This window comes from Sphaeramia orbicularis, chromosome 20, assembly GCF_902148855.1.
Source record: "Sphaeramia orbicularis chromosome 20, fSphaOr1.1, whole genome shotgun sequence".
In the NCBI taxonomy this organism is placed as follows: Eukaryota; Metazoa; Chordata; class Actinopteri; order Kurtiformes; family Apogonidae; genus Sphaeramia; species Sphaeramia orbicularis.
Window position 1 is genome coordinate 43,355,020 of NC_043976.1, and position 16,326 is coordinate 43,371,345.

Below are 16,326 nucleotides of genomic sequence, written 5' to 3' on the forward strand. Positions count from 1 at the left end.
ACTAAAACAAAGAATAATTGCACAAAAAATGTGAATAACCTGAAAAAATATGAACAACCTGAAATGTCTTAAGGGAAGTAAGTACAATTTTAACAATATTCTGTCTGTTATTAGATGTTTTGTGTGTTTGTAGATCCACTGTGATCTGTAAGTTCTAATGTACATGTGGAAATGATAAACTGAGGCAGAATAGTGTTAAAATTACACTTATTTTTTCAGTTTGTTCATGTTATTCACATTGTTTGAAAGGACAGTGTGTAGATGTAAACCTGTTCATAATGTAAATTTACTTTTTTCACTCTAATACATAGAGAAAAGTTTGGAGTTGACATTATTTATTTATATATTATGTTATTATTTTACTGGTTCATCCCACTTTAGATCAAATTTAGCTGAATGTGGAAAAAATAAGTGTAATTTTAACACTATTCTGCCTCAGTTTATCATTTCCACATGTTCATTAGAACTTACAGATCACAGTGGATCTACAAACACAAAACATTTAATAACAGACAGAATATTTGGTAAAATTGTACTTACTTCTCTTAAGACATTTCAGGTTCATATTTGTTCAGGCTATTCACATTTTTTGCAAAATTAGACTTTGTTTTAGTGTAAATACATGGAAATATTTACATTTACTAAGAGAAACATTTGGAGTTGTCACTTTTTCTATGTTACTATGATAGTGTTTGACTGGTCCTGCCCACTTTAGATCATTTTGGTCTGAATGTGGAACCTGAACTAAAAGGATTGTTAATATCTTTGTGTAATTTTTGCTTTTCACAAATTCATCCCTAGGGCCGGACTGGACCCTTTGGCGGGCCGGATTTGGCCCCCGGGCCGCATGTTTGACACCCTTGTGTTAGAACAAACCAGTTAAAGTTCATCTGTCACAGTCTTCTTATTTAAGCTTCATTTTCTAAACGTGATGAACCTGACGAAGCCTTTTTCCTCCACATGCTCTTTGTCACTTCAGTGTTTGCAGCCTGTTCTTCTTCAACTTCACTCTGTTATTTGCCTTTAATCCTGTTTTTTTTTTTTTCTTTTGATAAAACAGCTGCAGACTCTTTGCTTCACCTCTTGTCATTTTAACTTCAGTGTAAACCTGTCACTCAAACGGCTTCAAGTGTCGGCTGAAACGGTGTTTCATCGCCGGCCCTTTAATCCGACGGGGTCGAAGGTCTGAGGATGATCCGACAGGAAGGACGAGGATTGACGAGGCTTTACCTCAGGTTATTTCCACACCTGAAGCCGCCAGGACAAGCCTGAACAACGGACGCAAAAGAAAGCTGAGCAGTAATCCGCTAAATCGTGTCAACAACAGCAGGATTACCTGTCAGTCAGTGAACACAACACTGAGCTTTGTTTTCAGCAAGGGTCTAATAGTTTTGGATTTTTCATTCTAGTTTAGTTTTATTTAGTTTGGACTTTTTTTCTCTAGTTCAGTCAGTTTTAATTAGTTTTTAGAGCAGATTCGCTAGTTTTTATTAGTTTTCATTTTTTTCTAAATGCTTAGTTTTAGTTTAGTTGTAGTTCAGTCGTCTCTTTTCTCTTCTTCTCTGTCGTCGTATTCAGATAAATCCCAGACAGGACTCTGCTGCTTTCTCCCAACTTTAGTCTCCATGTTTCCAGGTAGAGTGGGGACCAGAAGACGACTGGAAACCACAAGTGAACACAAGTGACGGACCAAAAAGTGTCGGATGGTGCCAGCAGCTAAAATTGCTAGAGCGAAATAAATCGCTTTCGTATCAATCCGACATTGACAAAGACAAAAACGAAGGGAATTTTATCTATAATTTTTAAATGCTTTAATTAGTTTTGTAAACACACAATACAGATTCAGTTAGTTATCGTTTTTTTCTTGTAATCATAGTTTTTATTTATTTCAGTTAACGAAAATGTTTTTTCAGTTCTAGTTTTGGTCATTTCGTTAGTTTTCGTTAACGATAATAACCTTGGTTTTCAGCTCAGAAAACCTCCGCTTGTGCATCTGTCCTGGATTACAACTGTCCAGGAACACAAAACCTCCACTTTCCCTCTGTCTGCGTTTTCGTTTCGTTTTCCAGACGGAGACGGATGAAGCAGCCGAGTGCCGTTAGTTCACAAAACATGCTGAGCTTGTTGACTTTGGATCTCAGTGTTTATTTGGGATTTCGTCAGTTTCCACTTTGGATCTGGGAGAAGTTTAATATCAGGAGGGAGGGCGACGTCGCAGTCTGTGGGATGGAAAACGGATTACTCTGGGAATCTGTGTTTGTTTCCTAAAACCAGCTGCTTCTTCTGCTTCTGGACTTTGAAAATACGAGTGGTGAAGGAGTGAAGTTACAGGCTGATCCCCTCATAAACCCACCACGTCCATATATGGACAAGACATAGCATGAGTACATCATGTTTAATCTGGGCTCTTTACTCCGACCAGCCCCAATATTTACATTTTTACTGATTCTTCAATAAATGCACTTTTCCATGTGATGCAGTGGGACGGAGTTCGGACTGTGTTTCTGTAAAAACGGACCATTTGACATCAGCTAAAACACCGAACTGAACAGGATCCAGATTTCACCACCAGGTATCATGATCGACTCCGCAGCAAGGTTATTATCGTTAACGAAAACTAACAGAATGATGAAAACTACACTCAACAAAAATATAAACGCACCACTTTTGTTTTTGCTCCCATTTTTCATGAGCTGAACTCAAAGATCTAAAACTTTTTCTATGTACACAAAAGGCCTATTTCTCTCAAATATTGTTCATAAATTTGTCTAAATCTGTGTTAGTGAGCACTTCTCCTTTGTCCTTTGCTGAGATAATCCATCCACCTCACAGGTGTGGCAGATCAAGATGCTAATTAGACAGCAGGATTATTGCACAGGTGTGACTTAGGCTGGCCACAATAAAAGGCCACTCTAAAATGTGCACTTTTACTGTATTGGGTGGTCCAGGGGGGTCAGAAAACCAGTCAGTATTTGGTGTGACCACCATTTTCCTCACAGTCTTCTTCATGAATTCTCTGAAACAGCTTTGGAGATGGCTTATGGCAGAGAAATGAACATTCAGTTCACAGGCAAAAGCTCTGGTGGAGATTCCTGAAGTCAGCATGACCAGTGCATATTCCCTCAAAACTTGTGACATCTGTGGCATTGTGCTGTGTGATAAAAGTGCACATTTTGGAGTGGCCTTTTATTGTGGCCAGCCTAAGTCACACATGTGCAAAAATCCTGCTGTCTAATCAGCATCTTGATCTGCCACACCTGTGAGGTGGATGGATTATCTCAGCAAAGAAGAAGTGTTCACTAACACAAATTTAGACAGATTTGTGAACAATATTTGAGAGAAATAAACCTTGTGTGTACACAGAAAAAGTTTTAGATCTTTGAGTTCAGCTCATGAAAAATGGGAGCAAAAACAAAAGTGGTGCGTTTATATTTTTGTTGAGTGTAGAATTGTGAAAACATTTTCGTTAACTGAAATAAATAAAAACTATAATTAAAAGAAAAAAAACGATAACTAACTGAAACTGTATTGTGTGTTTACAAAACTAACTAAAACGGAAAAAAATTATGGATAAAATTCCCTTCGTTTTCGTCTTTGTCAGTGTCGGATTGATATGAAATCAGTTTATTTCGCTGTAGCAATTTTAGCGAGCAGCACCATACGACACTTTTTGCTCCGTCACTTGTGTTCACTTGTGGTTTCCAGTCGTCTTCTGGTCCCCACTCTACCTGGAAACATGGAGACTAAAGTTGGGAGAAAGCAGCAGAGTCCTGTCTGGGATACCTGATGGGAAAACTAATAAAAAGTTACAAACCTGCTCTAAAAACAAATTAAAATGAACTGAATTACAGAAAACAAACCCTCAAAACTAAAGAAAACTAAACTATAATGAAAAATCCAAAACTATTAGAACCTTGCTCCGCAGACGCTCCCAGGTTGAACGTACAGCGTCGTCTGTAGAAGTTTCGTTTGTCCAGGTCATCGCTGATGTTCAGTCGTTTTCCGAAGTTCAACCAGATTAGTTTTTACTCTTGAACATGCTTCGCTGAGAACAGATGAAGTTTCTTGGATAAAAGACAAAACCAGATGAACTTCGAAAACAGCCGACTATAATGAGACGTCGGAGCCTTGAATGAGTGCGTGCAGACTCCAGTCCACTTGGTGGCGCTAATGCTCCTGTAGGAGTGAAGCAGCTCTGTCATCTGTTCAGAATAGGGATGCAAATTATTGATTAATCCATTAATCATTAGTTGGTTGACCTTATCGATTGATTAACGATTAATTGATAAGCGGCAATTTTCCTGAGAACCTGAATTTGTTTTTCAATACGATCTATAAGAATAAAAGCTAAGTATTGTTTCTATACTTGTTTCTATACTAGATTTTTTTTTTTTTTTTTTTTTTTTTACTTTTTTTTAATCCAGTGTTCCAAGTTGTATTGATTGATTTATTTACTTATTTATTTTCACATAAATTTGTACATTTCCATTTAGACATTTTTCAGTGAATATTCATGTTTCATCTCAGAGTTTCTGAAATGAATTTTCTCTTCTCCAACAATGTTCAAATGTTTGTCCTATAAATATCCGATTTTTTTTATTTTACCTTGGTAAATGTAACACAGGGTTCTCAGAAAATACAAATTTGTTCCCCTAAATTTACAACTTTCCAACTTTTTTTCCTTTCAAATGTACGGCGTTATAAATTCAGGATATGAGTCATTCTCTTGTAAATTTGTGATTTTTTTCTTGTTCACTTATGACTGTAAAATTTCAGAGATTAGACTGGAATATAAAAGTTCTATTTTCCATGAAAGTGCAGGTTTTTAGTCTGACAACATCACATTTAATGGAGGAAGGAGGACGTCTGTAAAATCAGTCTCTAAACCTCCATAAACCGGATGTTTCCTGTCCGTGTAACTTCAGCGACAGAGGAGTAAAAAAAACAGCAGAAAAGAAGAGGATGAACGACGACGTTCAGAGAAAAGAAAGAAAAACACAAGAGACGCAATGGAAAAGAAGCAGAGATGAAGGAGAAACAGGTCCAGGAAGGACAGAGTTTGAAGAAAACAGTGTTTTATCAGCGTTTTCCCACAGGAGATAAAACCTGAGGCCATTAAAGGCTATTGACCCACGGCTGTTTATCTGAAACCTGGAACAAACAGTCGAACAGACGCGAAACATTCAGTCATTACAGGACGACCGCGCTGACTCTCAGACCATTAACTGGAAACTGGAACCATTTTACATTCCTGCAAATCAACCAATCAGCAGACTCCTTGAATGGACAGGAGATCCATCAGTAACGTTGAACTTTTAACCCTTAAAGACCCAAACGGCCACCGCTGACACAAACCATCTGCAGATCTGAACTGTTTAATTCCTGTTGATCCATTAATCCGATCAATACGTGTCAATAATTGGTGTAAAATACAGTTCTTCATCTTTTCATGGTCATCAGATATGACCATATTTGGACGTTCAGAGGCTCCGTAGTTACCATGGAAACACTGTCATCTTCTACAACATTGATTCACCAGTAAAACCCATGGAGTTGGATCAATGACAGTGGATGGAGATACTGGGTTTTTACCTCCGCCAAGGAGGTTCTGTTTTTACCGGTGTCCGTCTGTCCGTCTGTCTGTCCGTCTGTCAGTCTGTCCGTCCGTCCGTCTGTCTGTCTGTCTATCTGTCCATGAGATGCCACAGTTGTATCTTTAATACAGGGGTTGGACAAAATAATGGAAACGCCTTAAAAAAATCAACAAAATATAATTTAATATGGTGTAGGTCCGCCTTTTGCGGCAATTACAGCCTCAGTTCTCCGAGGTATTGATTCATACAACTTGTGAATTGTTTCCAAAGGAATTTTCAGCCATTCTTCAGTTAGAATACCCTCCAACTCTTTTAGAGACGATGGCGGTGGAAATCGACGTCTTACTTGAATCTCTAAAACTGACCATAAATGCTCAATAATGTTGAGGTCTGGGGACTGTGCCGGCCATACGAGATGCTCAACTTCATTCGAATGTTCCTCATGCCATTCTTTAACAATTCTAGCTGTATGGATTGGGGCATTATCATCTTGAGGTGAAGGTGTTTCCATTATTTTGTCCAACCCCTGTATATCGGATTGGAGATGCTGTATCCAGATGCGTATCGTATCGGCCTGAAAACTAAGATTCTCGACCCTAATATAAACACAGACTGGGTTAAGAACAGGCTCAGATCCGTTCTGTTTTAGTTGGAGTTGAATGAACTCCTGCCTTTATGGACTCAGTGAATATTCGACTCTATATCTGATACTTTTGTGTTTGGTGGTGGTGGGGGGGTGGACTCACCAGTCTGTGCAGGATCCTCTTGCTCTTGTCGTCGGTGCAGTAGTCGGACATGATGCTCCGATGGACCAGAACCAGCCCGTTGAGGAACAACCAGGAACCGAACCAGAGCAGAGCGAAGACCAGCGTCCCCCGACGGGACCAGAGCCTGAGACCCAGCCACCGGAGCAGGCACAGACCCCCGGCCCGGCCCCCCCCTCCAGGAACCAGGCCTCCAGGGACCATTGTCAGGCTCTGGACTGAGGCCTTCAGGAGACCAGATCCAGAAACCGTCCAGGTCCTTCAGGAGACCGGATCCAGAAACCGTCCAGGTCCTTCAGGAGACCGGATCCAGAAACTGTCCTAGGTCCTTCAGAGACCGGATCCAGAAACCGTCCAGGTCCTTCAGGAGACCGGATCCAGAAACCGTCCAGGTCCTTCAGGAGACCGGATCCAGAAACTGTCCTAGGTCCTTCAGAGACCGGATCCAGAAACCGTCCAGGTCCTTCAGGAGACCGGATCCAGAAACCGTCCAGGTCCTTCAGGAGACCGGATCCAGAAACTGTCCTAGGTCCTTCAGAGACCGGATCCAGAAACCGTCCAGGTCCTTCAGGAGACCGGATCCAGAAACCGTCCAGGTCCTTCAGGAGACCGGATCCAGAAACTGTCCTAGGTCCTTCAGAGACCTGATCCAGAAACCGTAGATCCTCAGAAGGTTTGTCAGCTGTTGTTTCAGACTGAACTTTAATGTCCTTTATGAACGAGCTCTGCTAACGTTAACGAAGGTTTTATTAAACACCTGTTCAGCTTTAATTTGCTTTATTGAGGTTAATTAATCTTTTAATATGAACTTATAAACTTTCAAGTTACTTATTGAAGTAAATAAGTAATTCATTTTACACTTTTATTAACAGTAAACTCACTTTATTAAACCATAAGCATTTAAAATGATATGAATGAAATTTTCCAAATGGACAAATTTTTGCCAAATTTGGGACAAATGGATTAAGTTTGTATCCTGTAGCCGCCCAGAATTTGTATCATTCCTCTAAAAATGTCTTCTTTATAATCTCCCTGTCTTTGTTCTTTGCTTATGTTTTACTTTGTGATCTAATCCAACTTTATTTATAAACTTTAAAACAACTGCTGTGGACCAAAGTGCTGAACAGAAGAATAATTAATTATTAATAATGTTTAAAGAACCCAGAGGTATTGAAAGCTGATTGTTTTTTTTTTAAGTGAGAAATACCAAAACTGTAAGCACTCAGTTCATATGTTAGTTTAGTTTTTTAGTTTTTTTTATTTTCTGTTTGTCACTATTGTTTGTATAAAATAAGAAATACAAAAAGGACTCTAATAGATATCATGTGTATGAATGGCAAAGCTGAGATATCTTGCTCCTTTTCTGATAAAAAACAAAACATAAAAAAAAATTAAAATAAAATGATATGAATCAGTCTTGAACTACACACTTACTACCTTTATTTTGCTTTATTAACCTTAGTAAAACATTTATTAACTACTTATCGATGTTAAGTTGCCTTATTAAGGCTACTTAAACCTTATTATGCACTTAATAGCGGTTTATTATGTCCTTATTAATATTAATTTCTTTTAAGAGCTGAAATGATTAATCGACGATTAATTGACTCAAAACAAAAAGATCATTCAACCACAATTCTCCTGAATCAAAGCTTTGTTTCCTTCATTTCTCTGCTGTTAAACATTGGTTCCACTGTTGTGTTTCACACAGACGCTTATTGTGACGCGCAAAGAAGCTTCCATTCAGGAAAACTGCAAAAGAATATTTCTCTTCAATCAATTCGAGTCGATTAATGGAGTCGTGAATTTTTGCATTCGCTTCAAGCACCTAATCGATTAATCGGTTGCAGCTCTAATTTCTTTTAATATCGCTAAGTAGGTCCTTTATTTTGCACTAATGCCGATGTGCTTTATTATGCAGTTATTACCTTTATCAACGTTAGTAAAACCTTTATTATGTGCTTATTAACAGTGAACTTTAACCATATTATGCACTTTTTAAGCTGTAACTTAGATTTTTGCCGTTCGGTCACAAACGTGTCCAGAGCTAATGTGAAAAATCTGATTTAAAGTCTTGAAAATGGTGCAAAATTAACGTTAAAATCTGAGCTCATCCAGTGTTTGGACGTAACTTTGGAGCTGAGGTTGGAAATAATCGGAGTGAATGTCGAACTAAAGGGGTTTTTTTGTGGATGTTTTAAAGGTGCAGACGGAGCCAAAACAGAACCAGATCCTTTTGGGTTCAATAATACCGCCGTTTGTTCCTCCATGAGTTAAAAGCCTAATGTTTAAGCGACACTGTTTGTTCTGAAATCACTTAAAGTTCATTATAATTCGCTGTTTTCATCCAGGATCCAAACAGTGACTGTGGTCCGGTTAAACCTCTGTGGTCCCGTTTACACTGATTAAAGGCTTTTCACTGTAAAACTGCAGCATTTTCCCCAAAAACAACACACCGAGGAGTTGAATCTACGCCGCACAACATCAGCAGCCCATCAAAAAGCAAACAGTGAGGAAGACCGCCATCCAAAACCCAAAACCCAGGCCCGGTCCGACCTCCAGCGCCACTCGGAAACGCCATTTGTTTGTTTGTCCGCGCTCAGACCGGACCGTTTCATGTCCGACCCGACGACCACACATTTCCCCTCAGGTCGGAATGACAGGAAACAGGAAGGAACTGAATCTGTGTCCTGGGGTTTCCTCCAGAGAAAAGACCAGAAAGACCTTCAGAAGACGAGTTCTGGAGACGACGAACGAATGAACGAAGACAAAAAAAACTTTGGCTGATGTTGGAAAATGGACGATGTTTGACGGAAATCTGTAAGAAAAGAAGAAAAAGAAGTTTAGATCCAAAAACTCAGACAGTTAGGAGTTATTTTAGTCCTTTTCCTGTTTGACACAGTCTTTGTATTTTACTTGCTTTAGTATTTATAATGTTATTCAAATTATCTAAATAATTGGAAAAAAAGTGCTTTAAAAACACTTATGTTAGGACGCTGGTGTGCAGATTTAGTGAGTGAATGTGACGTTTCCTCTTGTAAATGTCCTCCTTTATTCTCAGGGAACGTCTGTGTTTTTCTCATGCATTTCGGACTTCATCTTCACAGTTTGACTTCTCCATCCAGATGGACTGAAGTCACTGAACATTATCACATTATATTTTTATCATCTTCTTCTCAGTCACTTAAGAGTCTGAACTTTACTGATTGAAGTTTCTCTTTCAGTTTGTGTGTTTTTTTTTTTTTATCCCGATGCTTTAAACTTGTTAAACTTGCCTAACAGCGTCTCGACAAATGTGGAAATGCACAAACTGACTGACTGAAAAACCCAACGAAAGCCACTGGTGTGTCCTGGAGTTAGCGCCTCACAGACTACAGAACAAACATCAGACGGATGGAAATCAGAGTCTGGAAAGATTTCAGAGACGACCAATGAACGTCTGCACCAGAGGTGTTCTCTGTCAGACTGCAGTGGAAGCTCAGCTTCCCCTAAAATGACTCCAATTAAATGCTCAAATCTGTTCAGTTGTTTTCATTTCATTGTCTCCAAATGTGTTGGAACACGTTCATCTCTCAGACCAGTTGGTTCAGAATCAGTTTGATCCCAGATCAGTGGACTGGATGTTGTTCACTTCTCCTCCATTCCCGTGTCTGTGTTTTCTCCTCCATCTCTGCTCAGTGCATTTGTCCGTAGACGCTCAGCGTCCATGCACTTCAATGGGACTGAGTGGAACTGGTTTTTTCATTGACTCTAAACTGGACGCTAATTGGATAAATGACACCATGTTGTCCCGCCCCCGGACGCTCAGCGTCTCTGGGGGTGAATGGAGCTGTGGGCGGAGCTTGGCTGGGCTGGACGCTGAGCTTCCATGTGCTGATTGGAGGATCAGTCCAAAGGCTGAATCCCGTTTGATTGACAGCTGTTTTCAGATCTGCTCCTTCACTGACAGTTCAGTTTAATACCGTCACACATTCTGCTGGGAAATCAGAGAAACCACTGCCAAATTAGTGGTTCATTTCTTGCACTGTAAATACACAAATCACAAGGAACGGAGGGACGAATTTATGTTTAAATAACTTGACAATTTTTTTGATGTAAGTCGACAATGAGCTTCCCCTGTCTGAAGACGAGCAGCCGCCACTGATCTGCATAAAAGGAAAATGAAGAAGAGAAGAGATCTGTGAAGGATGAAGAACAGGGAAACAAACATCTGGACCAAAGACTGAATAAGACCGACTTTATTCTTTCACTTAAACCAGGGTTCTCAAACATGCGGCCCGAGGCCCAATTGCGGCCCGCCAACTTCTGTTTTGTCAACATTTAGTAAATATTGGTAAAGTTCTGCGCAGACGTACGATGGAAAAGTGTCAGAGAAATTCAAATAAAGAGTCTGACAGAGTCTGGAGGTTTCTGACCTAAACGACCATCTGAGCCAGAGAAAAATAGATGAAGCAGAACTGTGATGTCTGAAACTGACAAAGACGTGGAACAAAACCCTGAATAAAGTTGGAGTTTCAGAGCGAGTCTTCAGCCTTTTCCAGTGTTGACTCTGAACTTCACTGATCAAAGTTTTCCTCTCAGTTGTATTTTTTATTATTTTTTTTTTAGCTACTTAATTTTTAACTTCTCCCTCTGAGTTTTGTGTCATTACAGAAAAACTAATAAATCTTGACTTTTTTTCCCCACAGTTCACGGCGGGTTGCTGATGGGTTGCTGCTCTGAAACCCGTCTGATGTTCGGAGGTTCGCAGATGTTGTTTGAGTTGTGCAGATTGGCTGACGCATCCAGAGCGACGGCGTCCAGCTCTTCGGGCCGTGGCTCAGATTCCTCATGAGGCTGCGGTCGCTTTCACTGAAACATCCAAAACCACCAGGGAGGGGAAACGATGGAAAAAGCAGATCCTCGCCAGCGTCGCATTCAGAAGATGATGAAATCAGAAAGAGGCTCAGAGGTGGAGGTCTACGAGGAGCGTTTATCTGCTGTTTTCCACCAGGTTTTCCACTAAAGGTCTCAAACTCCTGTTCTTTCAGGTTCCACATTCAGCCCGATTTGATCTGAAGTGGACCGAACCAGTAGAATAATAACAGAATAACCTGTAAATAATGACAACTGCAAAATTATGTCTGTGTTTTAGTGCAAAAAAACCCATTAAATTATGTAAATACTTACTTTTATAAACTATCCAAACAAAAAAGATGTGAATAACCTGAAAAAACTGAAATTTCTTAAGAAAAATAAGTGCAATTTTAACAATATTCTGCCTCATCTTATCATTTCTCCATGTGCATTATGGAACAGATCTACAAAGACACTAAACACTGAGGAACAGGCAGAAAATTATTTATTTTATATATTAATGACATATGTGATATATCAAAGATAATGCAGTTTATTTTGTTCGCGGATGATACGAGCTTTCTTTGTTCAGGAGATGATTTAAAAACGTTAGTACAGAAAATAAAGAATGAGATGGTTCAACTCAAAAAATGGTTTGATATAAACAAATTATCTGTGAATTTGAATAAAACTAAGTTTATGGTGTTTACGAATAGAAAAAAGGAAGAACATGTTTCATTGTCTATTAATGGGGTTATGATTGAGAAGGTTTCAGAATTTCATTTTTTGGGTGTAATAGTGGACGATAAATTAACATGGAAGCCACATACTGCTGGTGTTTTAAAAAAGGTGTCTAAAAATATTTCTGTATTGAGTAAAGCAAAATATGTGTTGGATTATAAAGCAATGAGAATGTGATATTGTTCACTTATTCTGCCATTGCTGAGTTATTGTATTGAAGTATGGGGTAACACACACGAGGAACACAGAACCATTGTTTTTATGACAGAAAAGAGCAAAAAGATGAATGTATAATGTTAACTTCAGGGAACATACAATGAGTTGTTTATTAAATCAGGATTGTTTCAGTTTAAAGAATTAGCTGAATTAAGGACATCGTTGATTGTCTTTAGAGCGAGAAACGGACTTTTGCTGCAAATTTGCAGAGATTATTTGTTTTAGTATGACAGGTTGAAGAACACAGAAGGAGGTTTAACTTGAAACAGTGAAGGGTTCGAACTAATGTGAAGTAAATGTGTGTTTGTGTTGTGGCTGTCAGGATGTGGAATTCTTTGGCAGTGGAAGAGAAGAGCTGGACAAATGTTTTTCAGTTTAAGAGGTTGGATAAGGAAAGAATAGAGAAGCTTTATAAAAGCATGGAATGAAATAATTGAACTTATGGATGTTGGATTTGTTTTATTTGCATTGACTCTCATGTAAACTGTTTACTGTAAAAGCTGTAACGGCAACTTATCTGATGGAAGCAGATGCTTCAAGAAAGGGGCAGGTATTAGAAGTTTTCTTCATCCTGCTCAATCATTTAGATTGGAATGAATGAATAAAATGAAAAATGAATGAAATGAAAAAGAGTTCAAATTGGGCAGAATTTTATTCAGACATTTCAGGTTGTTCATATTTGTTCAGGTTATTCACATTTTATTGTTACAGGAGAGTTTGTAAATGTAAATATTTTCATCATTTTATGTTATTTTTTGCACTAAAACAAAGACAAAAATTTGAAGTTGTCATTATTTCTAGACATAATGTAATATTTTTCTCACATCAAACCTGTACGGTCTGTGTGGAACCTGAACTAAAGTGAGTTCCAGAGCCTGGACTGTGGAGTTTTTACACTTTGTGAATTCATCCCAGGGGTCAGACTGGAACCTTTGGTGGACCGCATTTGGGCCCCGGCCCGTATGTTTGAAACCCCTGGTCTACAGCGTTTATCAGACTTCAAACCGTTCAGTCTCAATAATCGACTATAACTCTGCTTGTTAGAGTTAATTATCGTCATAGGATGTACCATCTATTAACTGTCATAGGAGGACAGAACATCAGAAAACCACCGTGAATGAAATCCATGTGTGCTGTTGAATCAATAGGAATCTGTCGTTTTCATCGAGTTCTTCTTCATACGTTACAGATGGAGAAAACACACTGTATTCAAATTTCATCAGTCATGTTTACCTTTTCTAAAGCCATCGTACTTCTGTCCACGATGATCACTTTATACAATATATACTGTTTTCATATAGATCTAAGACAGTGTTTTTCAACCTTAGGGTCACCTGAAATTCCAAAGGGAACGCCTGAAATTTCTAGTAATTGATCAAAAACAAACAAAAAAAAAACTTACCATTAAAAAATCTGTGTTGAGTTGACAGAGCCAATCCCAATCCATAGCACTTATTAAATCCCTTATCTTTAATTTATTAACACTCATTAGATCCATTATTATGCACTTATTAAATCCTTTATCATTCACTTTAAGACTCGTCAAATCCCATATTATGTTTAATTATTAACATTAAACCCTTATATTTATTAATCTGTAACTAGTGAAATCATAGTTTTATTAACGTTAATAAATCGTTTGCATTTATTAAAAATTTTCATCTTAATTTTATTCACGTTTATTATTAACAGAAAATCCTGCTTTAATAAGTTCCTTCTACAGATTGTTCTTCTTTATATTCTTATTTTCAGGTGCTTGTACAAAGTACAATTTATTTTCTTTGTTCTGGAACCGTTTGTTAACCCTTAACTAAGTATCGACTAAGGGTTTTATTATCCTTAACTCTGACTAATCCCCCAGAACTAACAGGATTATCTCGACTCACTCTTCACAAATCCATCATCTTGAACCAAACACAAGCCGACGTCTGTCCGTTAATGCAATTATTATTAAGACTTTTTAAATCCTTTATTGTGCGTTTGTTAACACTCATTCAATCCCTTATCATGTACTTATTAACACTTAGTGAATCCTTTACTCTCCACTTACTTAGACTTATTAAATCTTTTACTCCAACCTTATTAAATCCCTTATCTTGAACTTGTTAACACTTATTAAATCCTTTATTATGCACTTATTAATGCTTATTAAGTCCTTTGTCACCTTCTTATTAACACTTAGTGAATCCTTTATTATCCACTTATTTAGACTTACTAAATAGATAATGCTTATTAACATTAAACCCTTTATATTTAATAATCTGTAACTAGTGACATCCTAGTTTTATTAACGTTAATAAATCTTTTACATTTATTAAAAATTTTCATCTTAATTTTTTTCGCGTTAATGAATTCTTTATTATGTAATTATTAACAGAAAATCCTGCTTTAATAAATTCCTTCTACAGATTGTTCTTCTTTCTGTTCTTATTCGTATGATTTAACGTTCGTTTTCTTTGTTCTGGAACCGTTCATTAACCCTTAACTAAGTATGGACTAAAGGTTTTCTTATCCCTTATTAACACTTATTAAATCCTTTACTGTCCACTTATTCAGACGTATTAAATCTTTTACTTCACACTTATTAAATCCCTTATCTTGAACTTGTTAACACTTATTAAATCCTTTATTATTATTAACTTCTTATTAAATCGTATATTATGCACTTATTAGCACTTATTAAATCCCTTATCTTGAACTTGTTAACAGTCATTAAATCTTTTACTTTGCACTTAAGACATATTAAATCCTTTATTACACGCCTGTTAATGCTTTTTAAATCATTGGTTATATTCTTATTGGTATGATTTAACGTTCGTTTTCTTTGTTCTGGAACCGTTCGTTAACCCTTAACTAAGTATGGACTAAGGGTTTTGCCATCCCTTAACTCTGACTAATGCCCCAGAACTAACAGGATTATCTCTACTCACTCTTCAGAAATCCATCATCTTGAACCAAACACAAGCCGACGTCCGTCCGTCAACGCAACAGGTGTCGGAGTCCAAAGTAAATCCACATCCAGGGTCCGTCCAGACCTCACCCCCCCACCCAAGAGGGTCCTTCCTGGATCCTGGACTCTGCAGAACCCGGATCCCAAAGTCGGTGTTATCTCCTCAGCTTCACCTTCTCCCGAGTCGGATGAATTATGCGGAGAACCCTCCGGAGTCTAATCCTTCAAAGACCTGAAGCCTTCAGGGTGTGGAATCCAAAGCTCCAGAACCAGGACTACAAATGAACCGGGTCTGGTTTATCTTCAGACGTCCAGAGCCTGGGTCAAAAAAAAAACTCCACGAAGGAACCGTCAGTCCTTCATTTGTCCAGATTCTTCAAGTCATTCAAGTTCTTCTTTTTTCATGTAATAGAAGACGTGTTTATTTATCTCCAAAATAATCCTTAAATCCACTTGGTCTTCTGCTGATGTTCCTTTAGTTCCAGATCTGCAGTTTTCAGCCTTTGGACCAGAACCTCCTTCATGCAGGTCTGGTTCTAGTCTTCAGAACTTGACTGTTCTTCTTGAAGTTTATTTGATCGTCCTTAAAGATGAAACCTGTTGTATTTTTGCAGTTTCTTGGGGTTCTAGTGTCTGAATCCAGGATCAAATCCATCCAACCTTCAGGAGGAACATCTCAGAAGAACCTTCAGCCTTTTTGCACCAGAAAACAGTAGATTTCACCGTGACACGAGTTGATTCAGTCTGTCTTTCTTGGTCCAGATGAAGACGTTAAAGTGGTTTTCTTTTCCAGATGCTGATGGACCGGGTTCAGGATCTGGTCTGGATGCAGGACCAGGTTCTGGATCCGGTCTGGATGCACGACCGGGTTCAGGATCCGGTCTGGATGCAGGACCAGGTTCAGGATCTGGTCTGGATGCAGGACCGTGTTCAGGATCTGGTCTGGATGCAGGACCGGGTTCAGGATCTGGTCTGGATGCAGGTTTTCCATGAACTTGTCTTTTCCAGGTGAGAAACTGAACAGAAATCTGAAAGTCAGCAGGTCTGTCTGATGGGGAAGATGATGTGGGACTACTTCACCAGGACCAGGACTGGGACCAGGACCAGGAGCAGGATCAGGACTGGCAGCGGGAGCAGACGATCATCAGGGCAGCAGAGCGTCAGGTCTGTAAACCCTGAGTGTGAACTGTCAGGCATCGAACACAGAGACTGATCTGAGCTCCTT

The 16,326-nt window shown here is 38.6% G+C and overlaps 1 protein-coding gene and 1 long non-coding RNA gene across 2 annotated transcripts in view; both read right to left on the reverse strand.

Annotated features, from left to right (window-relative positions):
* The window catches only part of LOC115411375 (divergent protein kinase domain 1C-like), a 49,129-nt gene extending 41,742 nt beyond the window's left edge, over window positions 1–7,387 (reverse strand). Inside the window, exon 1 of the mRNA XM_030123483.1 lies at window positions 6,341–7,387. Within this exon, the coding sequence (XP_029979343.1) occupies window positions 6,341–6,562 (222 nt within the window). The 5' untranslated portion in view covers window positions 6,563–7,387. The remainder of the gene's footprint in view (window positions 1–6,340) is intronic.
* A 1,562-nt stretch (window positions 7,388–8,949) lies between these two features.
* LOC115411388 (uncharacterized) lies at window positions 8,950–15,588 on the reverse strand. Its single transcript, XR_003934204.1, has 2 exons — window positions 15,082–15,588; window positions 8,950–9,176 (listed from the first exon to the last, which is right to left on the reverse strand). It is a non-coding gene; the product is annotated as an uncharacterized LOC115411388 (long non-coding RNA).
* Window positions 15,589–16,326: the final 738 nt, after the last annotated feature.